The 25,429-nt window shown below is 36.9% G+C and overlaps 1 protein-coding gene across 2 annotated transcripts in view; it reads right to left on the bottom strand.

The window, feature by feature from the left end:
- The window catches only part of BUB1 (BUB1 mitotic checkpoint serine/threonine kinase), a 41,766-nt gene that overhangs the window by 9,826 nt on the left and 6,511 nt on the right, over positions 1–25,429 (bottom strand). Inside the window, exons 5-19 of one of the 2 annotated variants that reach the window (XM_008980263.5) lie at positions 25,247–25,290; positions 24,214–24,314; positions 22,529–22,581; positions 22,253–22,437; positions 21,031–21,182; positions 15,753–16,012; positions 14,468–14,526; positions 13,107–13,235; positions 12,904–13,014; positions 12,037–12,136; positions 10,731–10,812; positions 9,455–9,629; positions 7,218–7,302; positions 3,040–3,278; positions 1,744–1,887 (exon numbers count right to left, since the gene is read on the bottom strand). In XM_008980263.5, the coding sequence (XP_008978511.1) occupies positions 1,744–1,887; positions 3,040–3,278; positions 7,218–7,302; positions 9,455–9,629; positions 10,731–10,812; positions 12,037–12,136; positions 12,904–13,014; positions 13,107–13,235; positions 14,468–14,526; positions 15,753–16,012; positions 21,031–21,182; positions 22,253–22,437; positions 22,529–22,581; positions 24,214–24,314; positions 25,247–25,290 (1,919 nt within the window). The remainder of the gene's footprint in view (positions 1–1,743; positions 1,888–3,039; positions 3,279–7,217; positions 7,303–9,454; positions 9,630–10,730; positions 10,813–12,036; positions 12,137–12,903; positions 13,015–13,106; positions 13,236–14,467; positions 14,527–15,752; positions 16,013–21,030; positions 21,183–22,252; positions 22,438–22,528; positions 22,582–24,213; positions 24,315–25,246; positions 25,291–25,429) is intronic. The other variant, XM_008980264.5, reaches the window with a different exon arrangement.

Raw genomic sequence — 25,429 nt, 5'->3', positions numbered from 1 at the left:
TATTGAAGGGAGCAAGATAAAATCCAACAACCATTTATAATTAAAAACAAAACAAAACAAAAAAACCTCTCAGCAAACCAGAAATAAATACTTTTTTAACTTGACAAACAACACATACAAAAAACCCACAGCTAAAAATCACACTTATAGGTAACAAACTATGTAGATGCTTTCCCCCTAAGATCAGGAACAAGGCAACAATAAGAAACCAACTAACCAATTAAAAAATAGACAAAAGATCTAGAGACATCTCACGAAGAAGACATGCTGATGGCAAATAAGCATATGAAAAAATATTCAATGCCTTATGTCTTCAGAGAATTTAAACTTAAAAAAGATAGAGATACCACTATTCACCTACTAGAATGGCTAAAACCTAAAATACTTACAACCACCTAATAAGGGCAAGACTGGGGAACAGGAGCTCTCATTCACTGTTGGTGGGAAGGCTAAATGGTACAGCCACTTCGAAAGTTTCTTACAAAAGTAAACATACTCTGATCATATAACCCTATAATTACACTCCTTAGTATTTACACAAGTTATGAGTTGAAAACTTATGTCCACACAAAAACTTGCACACAGATGTTTATAGCAACTTTATTCATAATTGCCAAAACTTGGAAGTAACCAAGATCTCCTTCATTAGATGAAAGGTTAAACTGTGTAGTACATTCATGCAATAAACATTATTCAGTCATCTTTTTTAAAAAGCTATCAAATCACGACATGACATGGAGAAACCTTAAGTCCATATTGCTAAGTAAAAGATGCCAATTCAAAAGGCTACATACTATATGACTCCAACGATATGACATTATGGAAAAGGCAAAACTAGAGACAGTAAGACAATCAGTAGTTCCCAGGGGTTGGGGGACAAAGAGGAAGGAATGAATAGGTGAGGTACAGGGGGTTTAGGGTGAGGAAACTATTCTGTAATGATACTGTAATGATGGATACATGTCATTGTAATACATTCGTCAAACCCCACAGAATATACAACCCAAAGAGTGAACCCTAATGTAAACTAGCACTTCAGTTAATAATGCCTTAATATTGGCTTAATTTTAACAAATGTACCACACTCACGCAAGATGCTAACAACATGGAAATCTGTGTGTGTATATATGGGGAGGTAGGAATATATACTTTATGTTGAATTTTACTGTAAGCTTAAAACTTCTCTTAAAAATAAAGTCTATTCATTAAAAAAACTTAAAAGGGAATATTGTGAAATCTTGCTCCCATTGTTTCCCACTCCCACCTATAGCTAACCATTTTAATCGTGGCATATAATACATACGACTCTGCCCTTTTCATTTAACAGTATGGTATGTTTTGGAGCTCATTCTCTATCAGCACAGAGTGAGCTTTCTTGTTCCGCTGCTAATGTTACTATACTATTTTACTATAGAAGTATATAATAACATCTATACAAAATCCTTAAAAGTAGATAGCTGGGTTTAAAAGTATCTGCATTTTTTATTTTAATAAGTATTTGCAAATTGCCCTCTGAGTTATAGGAGCAGAGGAGAGATTGCTGTACCAACAGCAATCACAATCCTATAATCATGGCCTAACAAAATGTTCAGTCTAGCACTACAGATACAACTCGCTATTAGAGGCGGGTGGCATTGCGGGCGCGGGGGTCGCAAATAGGAGAATCTCTCTCACACAGAAGTTACCATCAACTTCTCATAGAGAAACAAGAATTTAAAGTTATATCATCCAAATAATTCTTACCCAATTGAAATTCAGTCTTGGGCTTGATGGCTGGAAGTTTACATTGCCATTCAAAAACATTTGGATAGGAACTCACTGGTTTAGAAAGCCCAGATAAAAGTTTGAAAATCAGCTTATCATCCCATGGGTTCTCAACAATGAAGTCTTAAAGGAAGGAGAACAAAAACAAAAAAGGAACATGAATTGAGTACTCAAGAACTTTACCAAATAAATTATAGACAAAGTGAATAGAGATATTTACTAAATAAGCTTTCAAAGCCTTATACTTCTAAGGGCATTGATTCAAAATAAAAAAGAATTATTTTTAAAAGCCAAAATTGGTAGCTCTGCATAGTTGATTATTTGCCATTTTAGTTACAAATTTGGATCAATATTCAATTGTGACAAAGGAAATCAACTCCACGTGCATCTGCTCCACTCAAAGGGAACAGCTACATTCTGTCTTAAACACAATTAGGAATACACATCTTAAGGTCAGATGTGGACATTAGTTACTTCCAATTTGCTCAGATAGACATATATTCTTTAATTGCTTTTCCACTTATATCCATAAAACTTACATTACCTATGTACAATTTGCATATATGAGATATATTTTGGTTCCACAAAAGTAAAGTAAGAAAAAGGTTTCTCTCCAACCTGGAATGTTACAAAAAAGTATATTGGTGGTGGTTATCAAATACGAATCCAACATGGTTAACACTCAGTGTTAAGCACTTGCAGGACACTGTTCTCAGTAGTTTATTAATTTACTTGGTTCTTACAATAAGCCTCTAAAGGTAGGTACTAGCATCAACTCCACTCTACATCAAAGAGGGGTAGGAAAAATTAAGATGATCTTGGTCAACACCACATGACTACTTAGGTGAGGGAGCTAAGATAGAACGTAGTCAGTCCATCTCCAGAGTCTGTGCCCTTAACCACTATGCCAGACTGTTTATGTATAATAAGGGGGTGGGGGGGGAATGCTGTCTCTTTAACCTTGAGCCTCAGTTTACTTTTCTGTAAAACAGGGGATATAATAATATTAGATTAAATGCCTGGCACACAGTAGGCTGTCAAATTCTAATTCCCTCTTCCAACAGTATTTTGATACCTCCTAAAATTAAAAGATTGATTTGCCCTTCAAATATGCTAGTTATACTTCATTGTGATGCATTACGCAAATTTTGTCTGAACCCAATGACAGCTGTTCTATTCAATGACATTCAAGTCCCACTGTGGGTTTCTTTCATGGGACAGCTTTTCCCATGCTACTGCCCTGATTCAAGGGCATAACAGAGTGAGTGTTCGTACTTGGATCATCAACTTCCTCAAGTGAACTCGTCTGCATCTGTTCTGCTTGGAGCCCAGCAGTAGCATCTGGAGGATCTTCTACAATGACAGTGTCAGTGTCTGTGAGTCTGCAAGCCTCAAGGCCTCGCTCTGCCTCACAGGTAAGTATCCCACCTGCAGCAGGCTGGCTCAGACGGAGTAAGGATGCTGAATACACCTCAGAGGAGAAGGCCTGTTCTGGGCTTTTCTCTTGAATTGGACTGGACGTGTGAAAGGAATAAAAAAACCAAAACATCACATGATTAGAAGTCTGTTGGATTCAGTCACATAAAAGTTCCTTCTCATTCTAGAAATGACATTTCAGAATAGCTTCACAGACTAAAAGTTGATTAAAGCATTTTTAGACAAACAAATCTATGAAAATATACAGCTAGTACAATATGAATAGAAATAAGAAAATCAAGATATGGTTATACCAGATGAATAGCTGAGGCAATAGATGGGGTACTCTTTAGTAGGAAATGTCAGGAGTGGGTTTATTTCTTCAAGCTGCATCTATGCAACACTACTATAATCAAGACTAAATATATGACTTTATTCCAAAAATGGCTCCTTTTATAACATTGAAACAAACAGAAAATATCAATCACAATACAACACTCCAGAACATTTCCAAATATACAGTCATGTGCAGCATAACAACAATTCAGACAATAAAAAACAGCATATGGGCCGGGCGCGGTGGCTCAAGCCTGTAATCCCAGCACTTTGGGAGGCCAGGGTGGGTGGATCACGAGGTCAAGAGATCAAGACCACCCTGGTCAACATGGTGAAACCCCCGTCTCTACTAGAAATACAAAAAAGTAGCTGGGCATTGTGGCGCGTGCCTGTAATCCCAGTTACTCAGGAGGCTGAGGCAGGAGAATTGCCTGAACCCAGGAGGCAGAGGTTACAGTGAGCTGAGATTGCGCCATGGCACTCCAGCTTGGGTAACAAGAGCGAAACTCCATCTCAAAAAAAAGGAAAAAAGAAAAACAGCATATGCAATGGTGGTCCCATAGGATCATAATGGAGCTGAAACCCTCTGGTCTCCTAATGATGTCTGACATTCCTGACCCAGGTCTGTAGGCCTTGGCTAATGTGTATGTTTATGTGGTTGTTTTTAACAAAAAAGTTTAAAAAGTGGAAAAAAATTTTTTTTTAAAGCTTATAGAATGATATAAAGAAAAATTATTTTTGTATAGCTGTACAATGTGTTTTTGTTTGTTTGTTTTTTTTTAGTGAAAGTCATGATCTACCACAGGTGGGGAATCAGGACAGGTGATGATGTGTATCCTTCAACTTTAGCTTCCCGCCGGGAATGTGTGTGTGAGAACCACTGCTATAACAAGAACTGTGTGCTTCTGTGTTCCACAAGGAGCAGCTTGTCCTGGGGTATTAGAATGCAGTGGTGGCTAGTGGTAAATGGCCCAGGAGCTACATTCTAGGAAACTGCAACTTCAATATTAGGTTGAGAGGGGCTGTGAGTTGGGCACCATATACCCTGTTCCCAACCTTCACGAAACTAATAACATCTACACACATAGTCATGACAGTAACTTTTTGATAACAACTTCCCATCTCAGGAAAAGCAGCAAAAACAAAACAAAAATACCACCACCACCACCACCACCAAACAAAACAAAAATAACACTGCATTGCAGTTTAGAGTATAATACATGGTATCTTTTGAACAAAGTTAGATATAACATCGTGTAAGGAAAATCAGATGTGCAATTCTTGCCTTTGTTACTAGCTACTGGCAGCCTAGTCACGTTTCCTAAATTACCTGAGCCGGAATTTCCTCGTCTTCAAAACAAGCAGGGGAGTAGGTACACTCACTAGATAAGTGGTCTTAGTTGAGTCACTTATCCAGCCACTCTGTCAATCCCTCAACAAGGCATTTATTTAGTTTCTATTCTGTGCCAAGTACTGCGGTAACCTTTCCTAGGCTTTTCTAAGAAGGAGGTGATCATAACTGCCTTAAATACTTGGCTATATAATTCGGAGAAGGTAACATCTAGAAGCTGTCCAGCATGAGACCTACTTCTTTCTCCTTCAAACTATAGGAGGTATAGTTCAACATCAAAATAAAGAGCTCACAACAACTAGAACAGAAAGATGCATGCTATAAACAAATTATTTTTGTATAGCTGTACACTGTGTTTTTTAAGCTAAGGATTATTACAGTCAAAAAGATAAATTTTTTTAAGTTTATAAAGTAAAAGAGTCACAGTAAGCTAAGGCTAATTTAGAAAGAAAAATGCTTTTTAAATAAATTTAGTGTAGCCTAACTATAGTGTTTCTAAAGTCTACAATAGTGTACGGTAATGTCCTAGGCCCTCACTATAGTGTTTCTAAAGTATACAGTAGTGTACAGTAATGTCCTAGGCCCTCACATTCACTCACCACTCACTCACTGACTCATCCAGAGCAACTTTAGTCCTACAAGCTCCATTTATGGGGAGTGCCCTATACAGAATACCATTTTTTATTTTTTACACTGTATTTTTACTGTATCTCTATGTTTAGATACACAAACACACCATTCTGTTGCCATTGCCTACAATATTCAATACAGTAACATGTCATACGTTTGTAGCCTATGAGCCACAGGTTATACCATATAGCCTAGGTCTGTAGCAAACTAATCAAACCATCTAAGTTTGTGTAAGTACACTCTGATGTTCACACAACACTGAAATTGCCTAAGGACACATTTCTCAGAATGTATCCCAGTTGTTAAGGAACTGCATGACTGTAAATTGAAGAATATGTATACCTATACATATAGATACACACACACACACACAATACACAGCTAATCCTTATTATTCACGGATTTCAAATTTGTGAATTCACCCGTATGCTAAAATTTATTTGTAAGCTTAAAATCAATACTCATAGCGACTTTTCAGTCATTTGCAGATATGCAGAGCGATGAAAAATTGAGTCACCCAACACACATATTCTTAGCTAAGGTTGAACAAGGTGACACTCAGCCTTCCTGTTCCAGCTTTCATGCTGTAAACAAGTATCCTTTTCAAGGTGTAATTAGTGCCACATTTTATGTATCTTTGTGCTTTTTCTTGATGACTTTGGTATTTAAAATGGTCCTGAAGAATAGTGCTGAAGTGCTCTCTAATGTTCGTAAGCAGTAGAAATCTGTAAAAATGTGTGTATTAGATAAGCTTTATTTAGATGTGAGTCAGTGTTGCTGGACATGAATTCAATGTTAATGAATCAACAATATATAATAAATAAGGTGTTTTTCAACAAAATGTTATGAGAGGCTTGAAGGATGCTGTCTGTACTCCCCCTTAAGAATATTCAGTATTCACTAATTCAGTGTTTGTGGTGATTCTATAGAACAGAATTACAGTGAATAATGAGAACTGACTGTGCATTTATCTCCACACACACCCCCAAATCAGTATCTACCTATACATACTAAAGTATGTATTTTTATACAAACAAATTTATACATGCAATTTCATACACTGCTATTTTCACTTGTCACATTTTTCCTGTTGTAAACTTTTTTCAACTATACTTTTTTGGTAATAATTTTAGGTGTAAAGAAATGTTGCAAAGATAATAGAGAATTCCTATATTTGCCTCACTCAATTTCTGCTAATGCTATCATTTTCTATCACAACGGTACCTTTGTCAAAACTAATAAACCAACATTTTTTCTATTACTATTAACTAAACTGTAGACGTCATTTGGATTTTACCACTCTTTTCACTAAGGAACTTCTGCTTCAGGATCCAGTCCCGGGTCCCAGGTTGCATTTAGTTGTCATGTCTCCTCTCTCATCTGTGACAGTTTCTTAGTCTTTCATAGTTTCTCAAGACCTTGACAATTTTGAGGAGTACTGGCCAGGTGTTCTGGATAATGTCCTTCAATATGGGCTTCTCTGATATTTTCTCATAAAGAACTGGCCTGATATATCAAGTGTTTAGATTCACTGTGGTATATATATTCATAGAGACTACCTTCTGATTTAAAGCTACTATTCCATAAAATCTTTACTGGCCTTTAAGGCTAAAATTAGTATTCTATTACTGCCTAAAAGGCAAAGCTAGAATGGACATGGTAAGCAAAGTTAGAATGGAAGATGAAGAAAATGACAGAACCACATAAACCTTCACAATACCTGAATTTTCTGTCCCTTGAAGGCACCACATTTTCTTCCCAAGAATCCAAAGTCACATGGGTGCACTGTTTTGCTGCCACATTTTCTGAAAATTCCAAAAATTAGAGTTAGATATGTTAGATGTACATGTGTGCACAACACACACCATTTGATATGGTTACAAAATCTAGGATTTATTTTGACAATGACTTGCATTATGATTTCAAAATAGTGCTCCATGGTAAAATGCATATTAAGATTCAAAAACTAGGAAGGAAAATAACTACTTAAAAATCTACTAGTGGCCAGGCACAGTGGCTCTTGCCTATAACTCCAGTGCTGTGGGAAGCCGAGGTGGGAGAATCACTTGAGGTCGGTAGTTCAAGGCAAGCCTGAGCAACATAGTGAGACCCTATCTCTAAAAAAATTTTTTAAATTAATTGGATGTGGTGGCAGGATCCTGTAGCCCTAGCTATTTCAGAAGCTGAGGCAGGAGGATCACTTGAGCCCAGGAGTTTGAGGGTGAACTGCAGTCAGCCTAGGCAACATAGTGCAACCCTAACTCTTAAAAACAAATGAGTAAAATCTACTACTAATGTATGTGACCATTTCAACTCTACATCTAATCCCTAACAATCTTTCAAGAAAAAAAGGGTCCAGAGAGTGGCAAGTTCACTGTAGGCAGGATGACCAGACCACAGGAGGTTATTGGTATGGATTTCAGGGCTATACCCAGCTTCAGGAGAACCTGAAGACAAGCACATGGAGAGTAAAAGGCTACAATCCTTCTGGAGGGCAGAGATTTTGGGTCTTTCACTTTAACATATTTTGGTCAATTAGTTGATTGACTAAATTAACATTTAATTTATTGAAACAATTTTGTGTTTAAATCAGAAAGCAGCCTGGCAATATTTATTACTCTCCATAATTTAAAAAAATTATCTATAGATAGATAAACTAGGTAGGGTAGAAATGCAGAATAAACCTCTACCAAGTGATGCTAATACTGCACACAAACAATATGTTGGATTACATTTTATGAGATATTCCTTCACTGAACAGGTGTTACTGCTTTTTAGCACTAGAACATTAGTTTCTGTTTATACAGCCAAAGTGGCAAACGCTCTAAGAATAGCCAATATCAACTTTTTGAAAGACTCTTTGGACTCATTAAACTAGCTTTCCTGGATGGAAAAGTCTTTAAACATTTTTTTTTAAGTGGCAAACTTATGATGGTGCTTAGCAATAGTCCAAGTTTCAACTGAACTCTCCTTTAAGATTCAGAAAAGAAATATATTATATTGGATTAGCAGTCTAAGAAATCCTTGGTCAAAAATGTTTATGTCTATAGGCTCAGAACCCACATTAAAATATGCTTCCATTCAGTGAAGTGAATTCCTTGGCAGCTCTTCTGTTGTTGCTTTGGTAAACAATTGCTATATTTTAAAAGCGTGATCAATAGTACAGTTAGTATACAGTCAGCCCTCTGCATCCACAGGTTCCGCAGGGTCAACTATGGAACTTGAGCATCCACATGGATTTTGGTATCTGCAGGGGTTCCTGGAACCAATCCTCTGTGGGTACCGAGAGAACTGTCTAGTTTGTAGTTGGTACTTAATAGCTAGCAATGATCTGTGCTCCATGACAATGTCATGTATTAGGATTCAGTTCAGATATTTGATGAACTTTTAAATATATAGGTAATAAATTTGAAACAGGCTAGAAATAAGGACTACTTGTGAGTTTTATCATTACTTTCTTAAAGTCAGAGCACTAAAAGTAAGAAAAATAAGACTTTCTGAGTATCGTACTTGGCTATACGTCTAAGAAAGCTGACATATATATGTGTGTAGACACACATCTAGGTCTAAAATTGGCTATTACTCTTATTAAATTGGAAAACATAAATGTTCATTATTTTTAGCATTAAAATAATTTAATCTGTCTGCAGTGGTTGTTTTGTTTGCTGTGAAACAAAATAAACATACTCTATACAAATGGGTTGGACCTTACTGGCTTTTAAATGCTTCTTTAGATTTTCTCCATTCTACCTATAATCTAAGCTATTATATTTTAAAAATACATAGACTTCAGGAAGACTATGCCAAAGGAAAAAAACCTATGAGCAAAAATGAACAGATTCTGTTTCTTCTCCATGATGAATTTTCATGAAGAAAACTGTAAGAATTAAACTTCATGAAGAAAACTGAAAGTATCAACGTTGGCAGAAGACAAAACACTAAAACTGTAACACACACCTTTATCTTCTAAAATGAGCACTGACTCCACTGGAAGTTTATGGAATGGTGTAGATGCAAGTTGTGCAGCAGATGTGAAGTCTCCTGGGCTCTTAGGACTGGGTGCTAGGGTTTTGTTGCAGCGAATACCCCATACGGTTGAATCATCCAAAAACTCTTCAGCATGAGGAACTTCCTACAACAGAAGATTAAATGAAAAAAAGCAGCAATCTCCGTCTTTTGTCCATGTAACCTTACTCATTAACACTTTAAGATCCAAAGAAATGAGAAATTAAAGACAAAACAGATGTCAACGCCTGGCTAACACAGTCCACAATATCATGGTTCAATTCTTTTTCCCAGAACTGAAAAATCAGTGAAGCTGCACTGCAGCAAGAGCCACATTTTTGTTTTCAAAGTATATATATATCATTTGAAAAAGTCAAGATTTAAAGAGTTACAAAGATGGCACAGAATTTCCATATACCTTCCTCACTAAGCTTCCTCTAATGTCAACTTCTTATAGAACCACAGCACATTTGTAAAAATGAAACAATACTATTAACTATACACTATTTGAAGTTCACCTTTTTTCCCACTAATGTGCCTCTTCTGTTCAGGAATCCAATCCAGGCTCTCATGTCACCTTTAGTTGTCAAGTGTTCTTAGCCTCCTTGAGTCTGTCATTGTCTATTAGTCTTTCCTAGCCTTTCTTATATTGACATTTTTGAACACTAGTCAGAAAGTGCATAGAATGCCCCTACACAGTTTGGGCTTCTTTGACATTTTCTCACGATTAGACTGGGGTTATAGATTTTTGGGAAGGATATCAGGCGTGAAGTGTTCTTCACATTACATCTTATTAGGGGATATCTGCTGTCCGACTTACTTCCGGTTAACCCAGTCACTTGGTTAGACAGAATCTGCCATGTTTCCCCACTGCAATCTATTTTTCCCTTTCCTTTTCCCTACGCTTTTTGTCTGAAGCAAGTCACATATTCTAGCTACACTCAAAAGGAGATGCACCAAACTGGAGGAAAAAATTCAAAGAATTTGTGGTTAAATTTTAAACCACCACAGTAATTAATATTAATAAATAATTTTGGTAGGACACTTAGAAAATATGCATTTCTTCTTCAATTATTAAATAGTGTCCTAAAAGAAACATATTTTTTATACAGTATCATATTTTTCGGATAGTTTCATATATACAATATCCTGACTGGCATAATCCCTTGGTAGAATAAAGCAGAAGGGGTTGTAGGACCCATTTCATATTTGAAACAGGTTTGCTTACATTTGGTTTTGAAGGAAATCTGCTGACAGAGCGTTCTCCAAAGGTCCTGGTTCCTGTTGGTTTATTTTGAGGCTGTGGTAATCTAAGGAAAGATTTGCTAAATTATAAATACTAAAATATGCTTTAAAAAAATGCATGCTATCACTTGACCACTAGAAAAGTTCTCTTTATCCTACTTAATGAGTTAATATTTATATAAATATTCCTTACTTTTATAGCAGTTCTCGAAAAACTGAGTGTGATTGAATTGGCTTATAAAAGTAGACCTACCTTAAGTGAGGGTGGAAAATACATAAATTTCTGTCACACTGAGTTATAGCTTTTAGAAGCCAAAAATGAATTATGGCCATGGCCAGTGGAAAGTCATGGATGCCAACATATTTTTTTAAATTTTCAGTGCCTTTGTAGCTATGGAATTCCTCTCTGAGAGCTAGCCATGCCCTTTCTCCTTTCTACCTCAATATGAATTTCTTAAATACCATAAAACCTTTAGTTCACACTGGCATCTGTTTTTTTTTTTCTTTTGAGAAAGAGTTTCGCTGTTGTTACCCAGAATGGAGTGCAATGGCACGATCTCAGCTCACCGCAACCTCCGCCTTCTGGGTTCAAGCAATTCTCCTGCCTCAGCCTCCCAAGTAGCTGGGACTACAGGCGCGCACCACCATGCCCAGCTAATTTTTGTATTTTTAGTAGAGACGGGGTTTCACCTTGTTGACCAGGATGGTCTCGATCTCTTGACCTCGTGATCCACCTGCCTCAGCCTCCCAAAGTGCTGGGATTATAGGCATGAGCCACCACGCCTGGCCTACACTGACATCTCTTTCCATGGTTCAAACTATTAACAACGAAAATTCCTGGAGCTACCTCACTCTACCCCTAGATGAAAGCTCTCCAGTGTAATATTCCTCAGGCTTAAAACACATTCTCTGTAGCAATACCCAATATAAGCCACTTCCTTTTCTACTTTATCAGTGCTGCAAATATAAACAGCATGTATGGATACCTGTAGTGGTGAATTCATTCACACCTAATATAATTTCAAATCCACAGAATCCTCAGTTCTCTGCTAATTCACAACTAGACTGTTTTCCTTTTTCAACACAAGCTTTGGCTATGGGAAGCCTGCTCTCTTGGAACTCCTGCAGCACTGTAGATCTGGAGATCTTTGGCAACACTCTTATCGTTATGTGGTCAAAAGGCTCATTTGACCATGTGAGTGGCAGTCTGTATTCTCTCACCACCCCACCACCTCTAATCCCAGAGAAAATTCTGCAGTATCATATTAACTACATGGTATTTTTTTTACCCGTAATTTTCTTTGTTTCCATCTTCAAACACATGAAAAGCAGATGACAAAGAAGAGATAATCTTATTGACTCCCCAAGCCCCAGATGACCTTACATTTTCTGGAATAGAATAAAAAATAGCATCTAATTATTGTACAAGCAAAAAACATCCTTTATGTTAAACTTCAACCACAAATAAGGAAAAGGAGTAACAGCTGACAGAAAAGAACTAATAACAGCTTTTCAAATACTAGGCAATGAGATAAGTCACTACAGTGAGATGAAGTGACTTAACTATGGTAACAGGGTCTTATACTCAAGTCCCAGGTCAGGAGTCCCTGCCACATATCAGTAAGGTGTTAATCATTCTCCTAAATCATTGCTATTGTCATCTGACTCACTCAATAAAAGCTCTCAGGGTTTTGTTTTCCACTTCCTTTCCAAAAGAATTAACCTCTTAGCTGTACATTTCAATTCCTCCTGAGGTCTAACTGGCTCCTACTTATCTTTATCATGATCTCTGGCTTCTGGCATGAATCCCCTGACTCTAGACAAATGTGGGCTAGCTGCCAGCCTCCTTCAACACTCTGCCCCAGCCATTCTTCTACCATTGAAGACTCAAGTCACACCTGGAGTACTTGGCCCTTCTTACCCATGAGGGTTTTGTCCTTCTTTAGCACTATTACTTCTTTTTTTTTTAAATCAGCAAATCTATCACACACATGGAGTACCTTTTCAGAAACTGTCATATTTTCACGTCAGGCATTCCCTGCCCTTATGTGACAAGCTAATCAAGGGCAGGGCCACGTCTTATATAATGCTTGGTATTTCCTGTGATAACCACCTGTAATACTACACATTTAGTAGCTTTTAAATAAAGTTATTACTTTGAAACTGGGCTTCGAATGCATCTTCATTTTGATCTAGAGATTGCCATTCATCTTTGTCATCAGAAATATCAGGAAGTGTAGGAGCTTGAAACATATTCATTATGAAACCTTAAGGAACAAAAGAATAACTGTAAACAGGTTGCAAAAGAGCTTTCATTAGCTTGTTAACAGGTGCTACACACTCAGATAAAAAACTTTACCTAATGCTTCTTTTGTGTGCACAGTGGGTGATGGCTGCACTTTGGACGGTGTTGCCTGAACCATTCCCAGTGATGTGTTTGGAGTTGTGTGGAAAGAACTTGTGCTGGCAACCTTATGTGTTTCATACCCTAGCAAAGAAATGGAGACAAAATGTGGTATCAGTAGGCAAATCAGAATAACTTAAAAGGCACACAATTTAAGTAAATTATAATTAAACCAGTTGTCATCGTTAGTAATTATCGCGAAGGACTTCCAGTATTATAGCACTTTCACATATTTCATTTTTATCTTTATAATAGTCCTATGAGGTAAATAAGGTGAAAATTATCCTTTTACAGAAAAGGAAATGAAGACTCAAAGAGACTGAGTGTTTGGTCTGGATTGTACCAGATTAGCAACTTGGTCATAAATTATACCCTTAGTGCCACTGTATCCCAAGTTCATAGTCACAATATAAATCTTAAGACTGGCTTCCCATCTCACTTCACTGCAGTCAGACATAGAATACAAGGCCCTGCACAGCCTGGGTCCTGTTTGATCAGGCCTCACCTTCCTCCTCTCCCTGCTTACCTCCTCACATTGGTCTCCTGGCTGTGCTTAGAATTTATCAGAGATTTTTCTGCTTGAGGGCTTAGTATTTAATATTCCCTCTGCCTGAAAAGGTTGCCCAAGCTAGTGGCATGGTAGCTTTACACTTCAGCCCTTTACCCAAATATCACCTTTTCTGAAATTTCAACCCCACAACTCCAATAGCACACTTCTCTCCCCTTCTATGTGGGTGGAGATGTTTTGTTCATGACTTACTTCATCCCTATGTATAACAGTGCCTGGCACCTATAGAGCAGACTCAGTAAGTCTTGGTTCAGTTAATGAGTCTCCAGCTGTTTCAAATAGCCCTTCTCCTCACTAAACAGTTCATGGAAAAGATGTTCCAGTCACACAGGGGTAAGTGAATGCCCAATATGTGTGTCTTATTATTTATAAAACTTATCTCCTTTGCAAATACCTCTAACAAAGTAGTACCAAATAATAGTGTAACACACCTAATTAAACTTTTGATCACCTTTCCTAGCATACTAAAGATGGCTCTGTTGTGGATTAATTTCCTGAGAATATAGTAGAAATGTATTCACAAATTATGTTTCCAAAGAATTCTAAACTAATAAGATGTGACTAACAAGTGGATTTCTACATTTATCTGAAATGGTTCAGGAATAAATAACTCATAGTCTAAAAATAGGAAATCTAACACTCAGGTTCATTAAGGCCTGAAGCCTTCGTAAACCACAGCCACAAAACACACCTCTGAGTGAGCTACAGGAATCTGGTTAGAAACACATTTATTATAATTAAACATTACCTTCTTTTATCTCTGTTCCACTCTGTGGCTTAAATTCATGAGTACTCTTATTCACACATCTGGAAGAGAAAACTCTTGAGACACGCTAAAGAATAAAATGCTTGATCTATTAGAATTTTTAACTAACTCTCAAGAAATAATAGTAAAAAGAAAAAAAATTAGTCAATAATTACAAGCCTATTAAAATACAGATGGAACTACTTAGAGTCTACTGTGTAAGTAAATAAAATGTTTTCCTTTTTTCATTTGAGTTCCATTTCAGGAAAAAAATTCTTACAGAAAAGATCAGGTACTAAACATTTGTATGAAACAGTGATTATAGGGATAAGAACCATCCCTATATGTGGTAGAGTCCTATGACTATTCAAATGATCCCATTCATTACAGAGGTTAAAGAGTTGAGTCCGACTCCAGGCAGCTAACCAGAGTCAGGACATGGTGAAGCACTGGTGTGTCTCAGCTGTGCAGGGCACCTTTGCTGTGATGAGCCAGCAGCTGCAGTGCAATGTCCTCCAGCCTTTAAAAGTTAACAATTATCAAGAAAGAAAAAAATAATATGCGAGCCATTTATATCACAGTTTGTTTTAAGTGCACTTGGGGTAGTGCATCTAATACGTCTATTTAACATTGCTAGAGTTCCCTTCATGAACCCTGTTTAAGGTATAAAGTGAAACATGCAAAGCATTTTTAATTTAAAAATCCCTAAAAAATGACTTAAAAGAGGGCTGAAATGACTGGAGGTAAAAATGCAAATAAAATAACTGATGTGACATTATAATTTTCAAAATCTAGAAAAAAAATCCCTCAAAATTAGGGTAAAAAATTCCAGTGCAGAGTACATTTTGAGAGACAGAATCACAGGTATCAATCCCAAACTGTTCCCAACAGGAAAACAGAAGAAATATGAGAACACATATCAAGTAATTGTCTAGATAGTTATGATCCTTGCAGGTATTAAGTCAAAGCCAATGAGCAAAGGCAATTTCAGCTCAACAGCTCTATATTTTTCAGTTACAAAGTGACTACTGACTTTCAGGGTATTCAAAATTTTTAATTCACAAAAGTGTAAAGTAAAATAAATGCTCTATAAGAAGCATGGAATAAGAAACCCTAAAGGACTGGGAGCAATGTTTTGCCACTTGCTTTTTCAAGAACATACTTATCTAAAAATAAAAGGCAGATGTCATTTATCTATTACATACTGCTCCTGATAATGCAGGTCATGTAAAGAAGATGACAGGTGCCATTCACATTACTATCATTTCTAGGACTACCTTCAGCTTACCCAGCATCCGTTCTGGCCACTGCAAACATGGAGTCTGTTACTGCCTGGGCTTTCAAAGGAACAGGAGGAGGAATGCTCTGGCTAGTAGATGGGGACACCAAAGCTGCAGAAATAGCATTTGCCAAAGGAGGAACAACAGGAGGTGCCTTTCTTGGGTTCTTTTCCATGTTCACTGGTGTCTGGTGATAGATGACTGGAAGACATGGAGCTCTCAGTTCCTGCTGGGAGCCTATGCTTGGTCCCATACATGCTGGATTAACCTTTCATGTTAAACAAATAAACAACAAAAACAAAATCATGAAGTCCAGAATACTACTAATCAGGCATTACAACTTTTCAAAGCATGGCATCTATCTTCAATAGATTCCTTTTTAATTTTTATTTTTTGTCTTTTTTGAGATAGAGTCTTGCACTGTCACTTGGGATGGAGTACAATGGTGTGATCTCGGCTCACTGTAACCTCCACCTCCTGGGTTCACATGATTCTCCTGCCTCAGCCTCTTGAGTAGCTGGAATTACAGGCCCACATCACTCTGCTGATTTTTTGTACTTTTAGTTGAGACAGGTTTCACTATGTTGACCATACTGGTCTTAAACTCCTGACGTCGTGATCTGCCCACCTCAGCCTTAAAAAGTGCTGGGATTATAGGTGTGAGCCACCATGCCTGGCCAATTCCTTTTTCCTTGAAGTTTCCCTATACTTCTTCTTCAAGCATTCTGAAATATATATTTCAACAACAAAAGATCAACAAACAAAAAGATCACTCTACAAAAGGGTGGTTTGTAGCTTCTGAACCACAGACACCAGTGGCAGCTCATAATTTCTAGCCACCGAAATAACCAGGCCCTATAGTTGTATCAGTATTTAAGTATTATCTTATTTATCTTTACTTAATTTTTGGAAAAGTTCTACAAATCAGTGTTAGCAAAAGCTCATAATAGTGTTCCTTCCATTAAAATACCCTTATTTAATATATGAGATAGGGCTTGAAAAAGGGAAAACATAAATAAAAGACTCTTCGTAGCCATTTTCATTTTGAATAATAGGAAACACTAACATAAATTGCAATAATAATTGCCACAAAAGCCTGTCTCACAACAGGATAATAAGCTCTAAATTTAAAATCTTTGCTTTGCTACTCATATCTATTTAAGATTGTAATTGTATTCTTTAATATTACAAAGTTAGATGAGTTAATTCCTCACCATATGAAAGTATTCTTATAAACTGTTAAGAAAAACACCAGCCAGGCACGGGTGGCTCATGCCTGTAATTGGTCCCAGAACTTTGGGAGAGTGAGGCTGGTGGTTTGTATGAGCTCAGGAGTTTGAGACCAAGCTAGGCAACATGGCAAAACTCTGTCTCTACAAAAAAATTAGCTGGGCATGGCGGGATGTGCCTGCAGTCCCAGCTACTCAGTAGGCTGAGGTGGGAGGACCACTTGAGCCGGAGGAGGAGATTGCAGTAAGCAGAGACTACACTACTGCACTCCAACCTAGAGGACAGAGTAAGATCCTGTCTCCAAAAACAAACACATACCACAAAATATCTAGGGCAAGAATAGTTATTTTACAGACAAATGGAAAAAAATAAAAAAAGCTCAACCTCATTTGTCATCAAAAATAACCTACACCATTTTCTCACCTACCAAATTAGTAAAGATTTAAAAAATCATAATATTAAATTCTAAAGAAATATTCTGAACAATGCCAGAGAATTTTCTCCACCAGATATCAAAACATATAAGAAAGCTGTAGTAAATACACCTATGAAATGATCAAAAAGAGACCTAGTGACTAAAATACCTATACTAAAGGTATCTTGTATATATCAAAATTTAGTACATGGTAAAGATATTTTAAATCAATGGGGAAAGGCTGAGCAAGTCAATAAATGATTTAGGGACAACAAGCAATCCACTTGGAAAATATATACTGATGCTATTCATACAGAATTAAGTTTGAAAAAGGGAGGTTTCTAGTTAAAAATAGTGGCTTCATATACTCCAAAACTCTCACCAAAATGACAGTGAAGGAATTCTAACACTTAACATAGCTGTTGAAAAAGGCTAGGAGTGGTGTGTCCCTAATTGCTAGATAAGTTCAGAAATCTACAATGCTAGCTACACCTCAAAATGGAAGTGAAGGTGGAGCTGAAGACAAGAACACTGTAAGTCTGTTTGAAAAGCAGATGCTGGGTCCAAAGTGGCTCCCGCCGGAGGTTGTGGCGCTTGCGAAGGCGAGGTCATGAGTTCAAGGCTAACCTGAGCAACCTTATAAGCGCAAACTGATTGGCAAAAAAAAAAGAAAAGCAGATGCTAAGACCCATTCTTATAGGTCCATGCAGGGTGTGATTTCTCATGCCTGGCCTGGCAGCAAACTGGAAGTTTCCTTTCTGGAGAAATAATCAAAAGGACTCTAGACTAGGTTGAGGATGGCGGTGATAGACACCACACAAGAAACAAAAGGATCTGATCAACCTACTCATTGAACACTTGGACATCTGAATCCTTTCCTTGACTTTGCAAATGCTAGCAGGCCAGGTTTATACTCCATGCTCTCGGGAATCTATCTGCTCAAGAAAACAGAACTTCCTATGAAGCTGACCAATTAACACGCCTCACTCATACACCTATAGCCTCCAATCAACTTTCTTGGGCCTGCTCTTAGATGAGTACACAGCAGAGATCAGACATCTCATGGTAAACTTTCAATACGAAGCACAAAGGTCAAAGCAAATGACACATATGAACAGGAAATCAAGGATTCTGAGACAATTTTTTAAAAATTAATTTCTTCACATTAAGAGGTAAGATACTACATTCACAAAATAAAAATAGGCATCTGTGAAAATGAGCATACATAATAAAAAAAGCAACATAATCCTAAAATGACATCAGAAAAAAGAATTTAATAAGATGGCCATAAAAATTAAGGCAACCTCAAAGAAAATTAGGGGTAGAAAAGGACAAAGATAGAAAATGGTGAAATTTAAGAAAATTAAATGACCAGTCCAGGACAGCCTAACAGAGAGTATAAGGGAAAAATATCCCCCCTAAAAATATATATCAGGAAAATTGCCCAGAATTGTAAAACTAGAACATTTAAATACTAAGTATAATGGATGAAACGATGAACACCAAACACATCATTATGTCACCACACAGGGAGGAAGATGATCCTACAACCCTCCAAAGAAAAACAAAGGTCACATCAAAGAACCAACAATCAGGATTCTGGGCTTTTCCACACCAATTGTGCAAGCTAAAAAACAATGAGGGAGTGCCTCTAAAAACTCTGAGGGAATGTGATTTCCTTCCTAGAACATTGTGCCCAACCAAAGCATCAACCAAGTGTGAGGGTAGAAAATGCTTTTAGACATGCAAAAGACCTCAAAAACTAACACCTCAAACACGCTGTTTTGTTTGTTTGTTTTTTTTTTTTTAAAGCTACTGGAGAGTATGTGCCTTCAAAATGAGGTTGTTAAGGAGAAATGAAGACATGGGAACCAGGGATATACCACAGGAAAGGAGCCAGGAAGAATAATTTCTTAACAATTTCTTGCAACTATCCAGAGAAAATATAAATTATACAAGAAAAGAAATCCAAATAAATAAATTTAAAAAATGAAATGACTCAATAGAAAATGGACAAAGCTATCAAGTCAATTTAAAGAAAAAAACTCACTAAGTGTATCCAAAAAAGATTCAAATCTACCTATAATTAAATAAACTACATCAGGTGCTTGAAAAGATTTAGCTAAATGTGTACAAGAAACAAGTACTTTTACACACTCTTAATGGGAGTGGACAATCCTAAATTTATAGAAGGCAGTATGACAATTTTTTAGGTACATAAAGACAGCATGACTTGTAACAGTTTCTACATGATACACTCCCTTTTATAAGGCATGACAGAAGACTATGCTGCAAGTAGAATCAGTTAGATATCCATGCAATAGTAGTGAAAGATCTATCAGATGTGTTAGGTAGAAAAAGCAGAAAATAAGTGTTATTTATATAGAATGTTCTATTGCATTCATGTGTGTGCTCATACACAGTAATCTGGAAAAATACAAACTACAGCAGTTAGCAGTAAAGGAGAACATTCAGACCAGGTATGGTGGCTCACAGTTGTAATCACAACACTTTGGGAGGCTGAGGCAAGAGAAACACTTGAGCCCAGGAGTTTGGCACCAGGCTGGGCAACATGGCGAGACCCCATCTCTACAAAAATAAAAATAAAAAATTAGGTGGGTGTGGTCACAGCTAAGGAGGATACAATGAACAGTTATCACACCACTGCACCCTAGCCTGGGTGACAGAGCAAGACCCTGTCTAACATATATACATACATATTATATATATTTATACACACATCTTTCATGTCATATTTTTAAAAACCATCATATATTGGGAGGCCGAGGCAGGTGGATCACGAGGTCAAGAGATCGAGACCATCCTGGTCAACATGGTGAAACCTCGTCTCTACTAAATATACAAAAAAAAATTAGCTGGGATTAGATAGGCGCATGCCTATAATCCCAGCTACTCAGGAGGCTGAGGCGGGAGAATTGCTTGAACCCAGGAGGCGGAGGTTGCGGTGAGCAGAGATCGTGCCATTGCACTCCAGTCTAGGTAACAAGAGCGAAACTCAGTCTCAAAAAAAAAAAAACCATCATATAGTCACATATTTTTATACTTTCCAAATATGTAACAAAATTAAGTACTTTACAAATATGTAACAAAATTAAGTATTTTACCTTCATGGTATCCTATGTCATAGACATATACTATGATGCAGATTAAGTAACCATTATACAGCTTAAATTAGTTTATTTCCAATCTCCCTCATTCATTACTAATTTCAAGGAAATATATGTGACTCTAACACACTCACCACTTCTCTCCTTTTCCAACATGAAGTAATGGCAAACAAAAAATATATCTAGATGATAAATTATTGAGAGTACTATACTCCAATTTTAATTACACATTAGTCATTGTACAAAAAACCAAAAGGTCTATATATACTAATACATGAATATATAGATATGTATACATACAAACATGTAAAACATACTACCTTTCTGTTTTGTAACTTTCTTGTCTCACTCTACATTTTGAACTTCTGTGTCAAATTATTTTAAAATTTCAGAAAGTTACCAGCTAAATTAACATCAGAATTAACTCTAAAACCAGCACATAGAAAGGAACAAATCAATATACTACAATTCCTGCTGCTGGGCATGGGACCTGTCATGAAGAGCACAATATACCTCAGACCTTTCCTGAGAAGTGGGCAGCTCCTCATGGGATGTCTCCACCACTTGATGCAACTTCTTATGAAGTTCATCCATTTTCTGTTTTAATAGCTGTTCTTCAAAAGCATTTGCTTCTTTCCTTTTCATATAATGTCTGTCTTCATTTACTTTAGGAAAGATAAAAAACGGATTGCATGCAAAACTTAAATTCAACTCATCATAGGAATACATGCAAAATGAGGAAAGGGTTATATTTTAGAGGCCCGCTTTTTTTGTTAGTCTTTCTTGTATTTGGTTTTAGAAGTGAAACTTGTATTACCTTTTAATTTTTACCTGCCCTCAGCTTGGTTACTATATATTCAGGGCATGTAAATTACTAAAAAAAAAAAAAAAACTACATGTTGATCAAAAATAACAACAGCACAGTATAATGGCAAAGATTTTTAACCATCATATACATGATTGTTCTTGTAAACAATCATGATTGTGCAAATCATTTTAAAATAAGTTTTTATTTTTAAAAGATAAAAATCTCTAGAGATTAAGTAGAAGTGAAATGCACTAAATGATCAGGGCTTCGAGCATGCTGTGGTTAGTCCCACTTCCAATAACTGGTTAACAGAGCCACACCAGACAAATCAAAGTCTGGCTTAAGACTTTTTAGTCATGGCATGTGAAATAAAAATGGATCTATGCCCAGCACAAAATGGGTCCTCTGTGTTAACTGACTTGTCTTTTCTGTTGTCAATTGAATATGAAAAGTAATGAACAGAAAAGAAAGGCCCAGAAAGGCTATAGCCCAAATAACTTAGATGATATAAATGTCCCAAATGGAATAAAGGTTCAAATAACTGACCTAGAGATTTAGAATTACAATATACAGATAATATTGAAAATTTTTTAAATATTTATTTCACTAAAGCTAAAATGACACTGGTATGGGTATCTAATTTGCTCTCTTTCAACTATGAGTTTGCGGCCAAGACACCAATTTAGTCCTTGGACTAACTTGGCTGCTAAACTAGTGGTTAACCAAAGTGCAGCTTGCTGCCAGCACAATATTCTCCATGCAAATGCAAAATGGGTTAATAATGACTTCTGGGCTTCTGACAGGATGAGATGAAGACTTTTTTTACAGAGTCTTTCAACATAGTCAATTATTCCATAAAAAAGTACTCAGAGATGAGGATTATTTCAAGTGACATAAGAATAACTAAAAATACAAGATTGCAAGTACCCCATTGCTCATGCTTTCTCCGTTGATTGTATTTCTGGGCTCTCAATTCTTCAAAGGAAAATTCTGATTCCCCACGAATAAGCTTCTCCTTGCAATACATAACAACCTGTTGAACATCAGCTTTGGATGCCAAAGATGAGTGCACAGAATATTCTGATTTAGAAATCATGATCACTCTGTGTTCCCTACAATGGGGGAAAATACATTATTTACAACAATGTATTGAAGAACATTTGAAGGAAACTCGTAATAGATTAATGCACTGATTATACTTGCATATTTGACTCTTTATCACAAGCTGAAGATATCACTCCTGAAAGCTCTGAACCCTAAAAATAGAAAACAAACATGAGCATTCACCTATCTGAGAAGAAAGTGTCACCTAAATTACTTCACAAAACAATATGAAAATGCTTGAGGGGAAGAGGACCCTTAATCTCAAGTAGACTTTTTTTTCTCTCTCTCTTATTATTTATTTTATATTATACTCATATTATATATTTTATATTATACTCATATATTACATCATATTCATATATTTTAAAATTATGATTAATATCAAAAGATTCAGTTTGTATCATTAACCTTACAATAACTATTGCAACTTAATCTAATCCAGGAAAGAGTTTTATTTTTTATAAAGTCCTAACCAGCAGTAGAGAAAAGCCCTAGTTGATTTCCCTTCAATTAATAGTCTAGGAGTTAGGCTATAGTGTCTAAACATTATGGGATGGATATTCCCAACTGCTGTGTTCAACTTTTTTTAATTAAAATTTTCCTCAGGTACTACTCTGCCCTCAAGAGTTCCCAAATTCATTCACTAAACAAATATTTACCAGACACCTACATGTCACACTCTGAGCTGGGTCTAGAAAATATGACTGTAATCAAGACCATCTCTACTATCTAGAGCTTAGACAGAGCAATACAAGTTCAGGAGGCTGGCAAGCATGTGTAGGATGTAAAATGTAAATTGGGACAACTTTCACTACTTGTCAGTTAGGAATGCATATTCTGCTTCTAAGAATGTGTTACATTAATAAAATCTGTACACATACCCTAAGAACAGAGGCATTGCCATTGGCTTTTGCTTCAAGAAGGTCCTTGATGAACTTTGAAAGAAAGTTGTACTATAGAGGGTAATATGGGAAACACAGCTGGGTAACGTGAGGCTGAGGGAAGGAGAGACTTGAGCATTTTCCCATGTTGATAAGCCATGGAGGCAGAAGTGATCTCCATAGAGCAAAACTCTTGATGAGGATAAGGACAAGTGCAGATAGACGGTAACCTTTTCTCACAGGGAAGGATGCAGTTACATTTATTGGTTGGTGGCAGAAAACTGACAGATATCACTTCATGTATCTGCTGAAATAGTATTTTTTAAGCTTGAGAGAGAAGTTAGAGGTAGCCAGGTCTCAAGTTTGAAGAAACTGAAAAGAAGTTTAGCACTATAACTTGGTGCTAAAGAGTGAACCTGGAAACATAATAGATACACAAAACATAAAGAGTGAATCAGACGCTGGAAGCATGTCCCAGGGCCTAAGAGTATGAGAGCCCTAGTTGAGGTAACAGGCATTAACCTTTGAGGCTCCGAGTTTTGAAAGCCAGCTTCAGGAGCCCCCAGGTGGGTATAATCCCAGGTAGAGATTTCCAGAGCCTATGCAGAGGCCAGCAGAGCAGAGGAGGAAAGGATATTGGTAGGGGAGAAGCTGCTGGGGAGAGTAGACAGGAGGCTGTATGGTGGGGGCCTCTGGGTTAGACAATAAATTATATTTGCGGTGAGCTGTGGGAGAGAATAACAGGCCCAGGAAGTAGCCCCAGGAACAGGTAGCTGACATGGAGGTTAGAGTCATGAGAGAAAGATCAAAGAAATCAGATGTCAAACTGGATATAGAAGGCAGCCAGGTTGGCCATTCAATACCATTCCCAGTTTCCATACAACCTACAAATTTCATTATTACCTGATTCTTAGAAATACAGGCCATACTATTTCCTGGATTTGATTTTGATGTTACCATTTGGTTTGAAATTTGAACATTATGCAGAGGTTCTGAGGTTCTAGCTATGAGGAAAAAGAAGATAAAATAAGGAGAAATTAAGGGTAAAACCATAATAAATAAAATTATCACACCTAATACATTCCCCTCATCCTTCTAATAAGAATCATAAGAAGTAAATCAACTCATTCCTACTGTCTCAGAAATTTCAACTACGACATATTTAAAGTAAATATTATACAATTTTCTGATCAATTCAAAATGCCAGGAAGTACCCAAAAGAAATGTAAAACCTAACTAATGATTTTAAACAACAGGATAGGGTAGGCTTATTGCTGAAATGTGATATTTAGTTCTAAGAAAAAGAATGGCTATGTTTCTTTAAAAGTTGCATTAAACACATTTGATTCCATTCAAAATTAGAGTCCAGATTAACTGGTCAATTTTGAATAAAAAAAAAAAAATCCTAGAAATACAGTGAAATCATCAGGCTTTTCTTAGAGGATTGCTCTTTTAAAATGCTAAGACAAAGCCCTTTCTCTCTGGGGCTATTTAGTAGGCATTATAATGATCAGAGTGCTTTCTCTATTACCTGAGAGTACAATTTGGGTTTCATTAAAAATTGGATGGGTATGTGTGTGTGTATGTGTAAACCAGTCTCTCTCTGTCACCCAGGCTGGAGTGCAGTGGTGTGATCTTGGCTCACTGCAATCCTCGCCTCCCAGGCTCAAGCAATTCTCCTGCTTTAGCTTCCCAAGTAGCCAGGACTACAGGCTAAATTTTATATTTTAGTAGCGGTGGCATTTCACCATGTTGGCTAGGCTGGTCTCGAACTCCTGACCTCAGGTGATCCACCTGTCTGGACCTCCCAAAGTGCTGGGATTAAAGGGGTGCATCACCATGCCCAACTGGTTTTGTTTTTTAGAGAAAAGAAAATACTAGTACAAATCCAAGATCGAATGGACAACAATAGGCATTTTAGAAAGTCTGATTTTACCTTGAGCTGGCAAATGGGTTTCAGTGAGGCGTGTCTGAAATAACCTAAATGACAGTAGAAAAGGCATCAATATAGATTATAAATTTACAGTTCAATACAAAGCTGTTAGAGTGAAAACCAAATACCACAGACAACTTATCATAAGCTAGTAAAGTCTGAGGTCAAAAGACAACGTACAGTTGC

This window comes from Callithrix jacchus, chromosome 14 (assembly GCF_049354715.1).
Source record: "Callithrix jacchus isolate 240 chromosome 14, calJac240_pri, whole genome shotgun sequence".
Classification (NCBI taxonomy): domain Eukaryota; kingdom Metazoa; phylum Chordata; class Mammalia; order Primates; family Cebidae; genus Callithrix; species Callithrix jacchus.
Note: the sequence above shows the minus strand (reverse complement) of the source record. Positions and strands in the feature narration are given on the sequence as shown.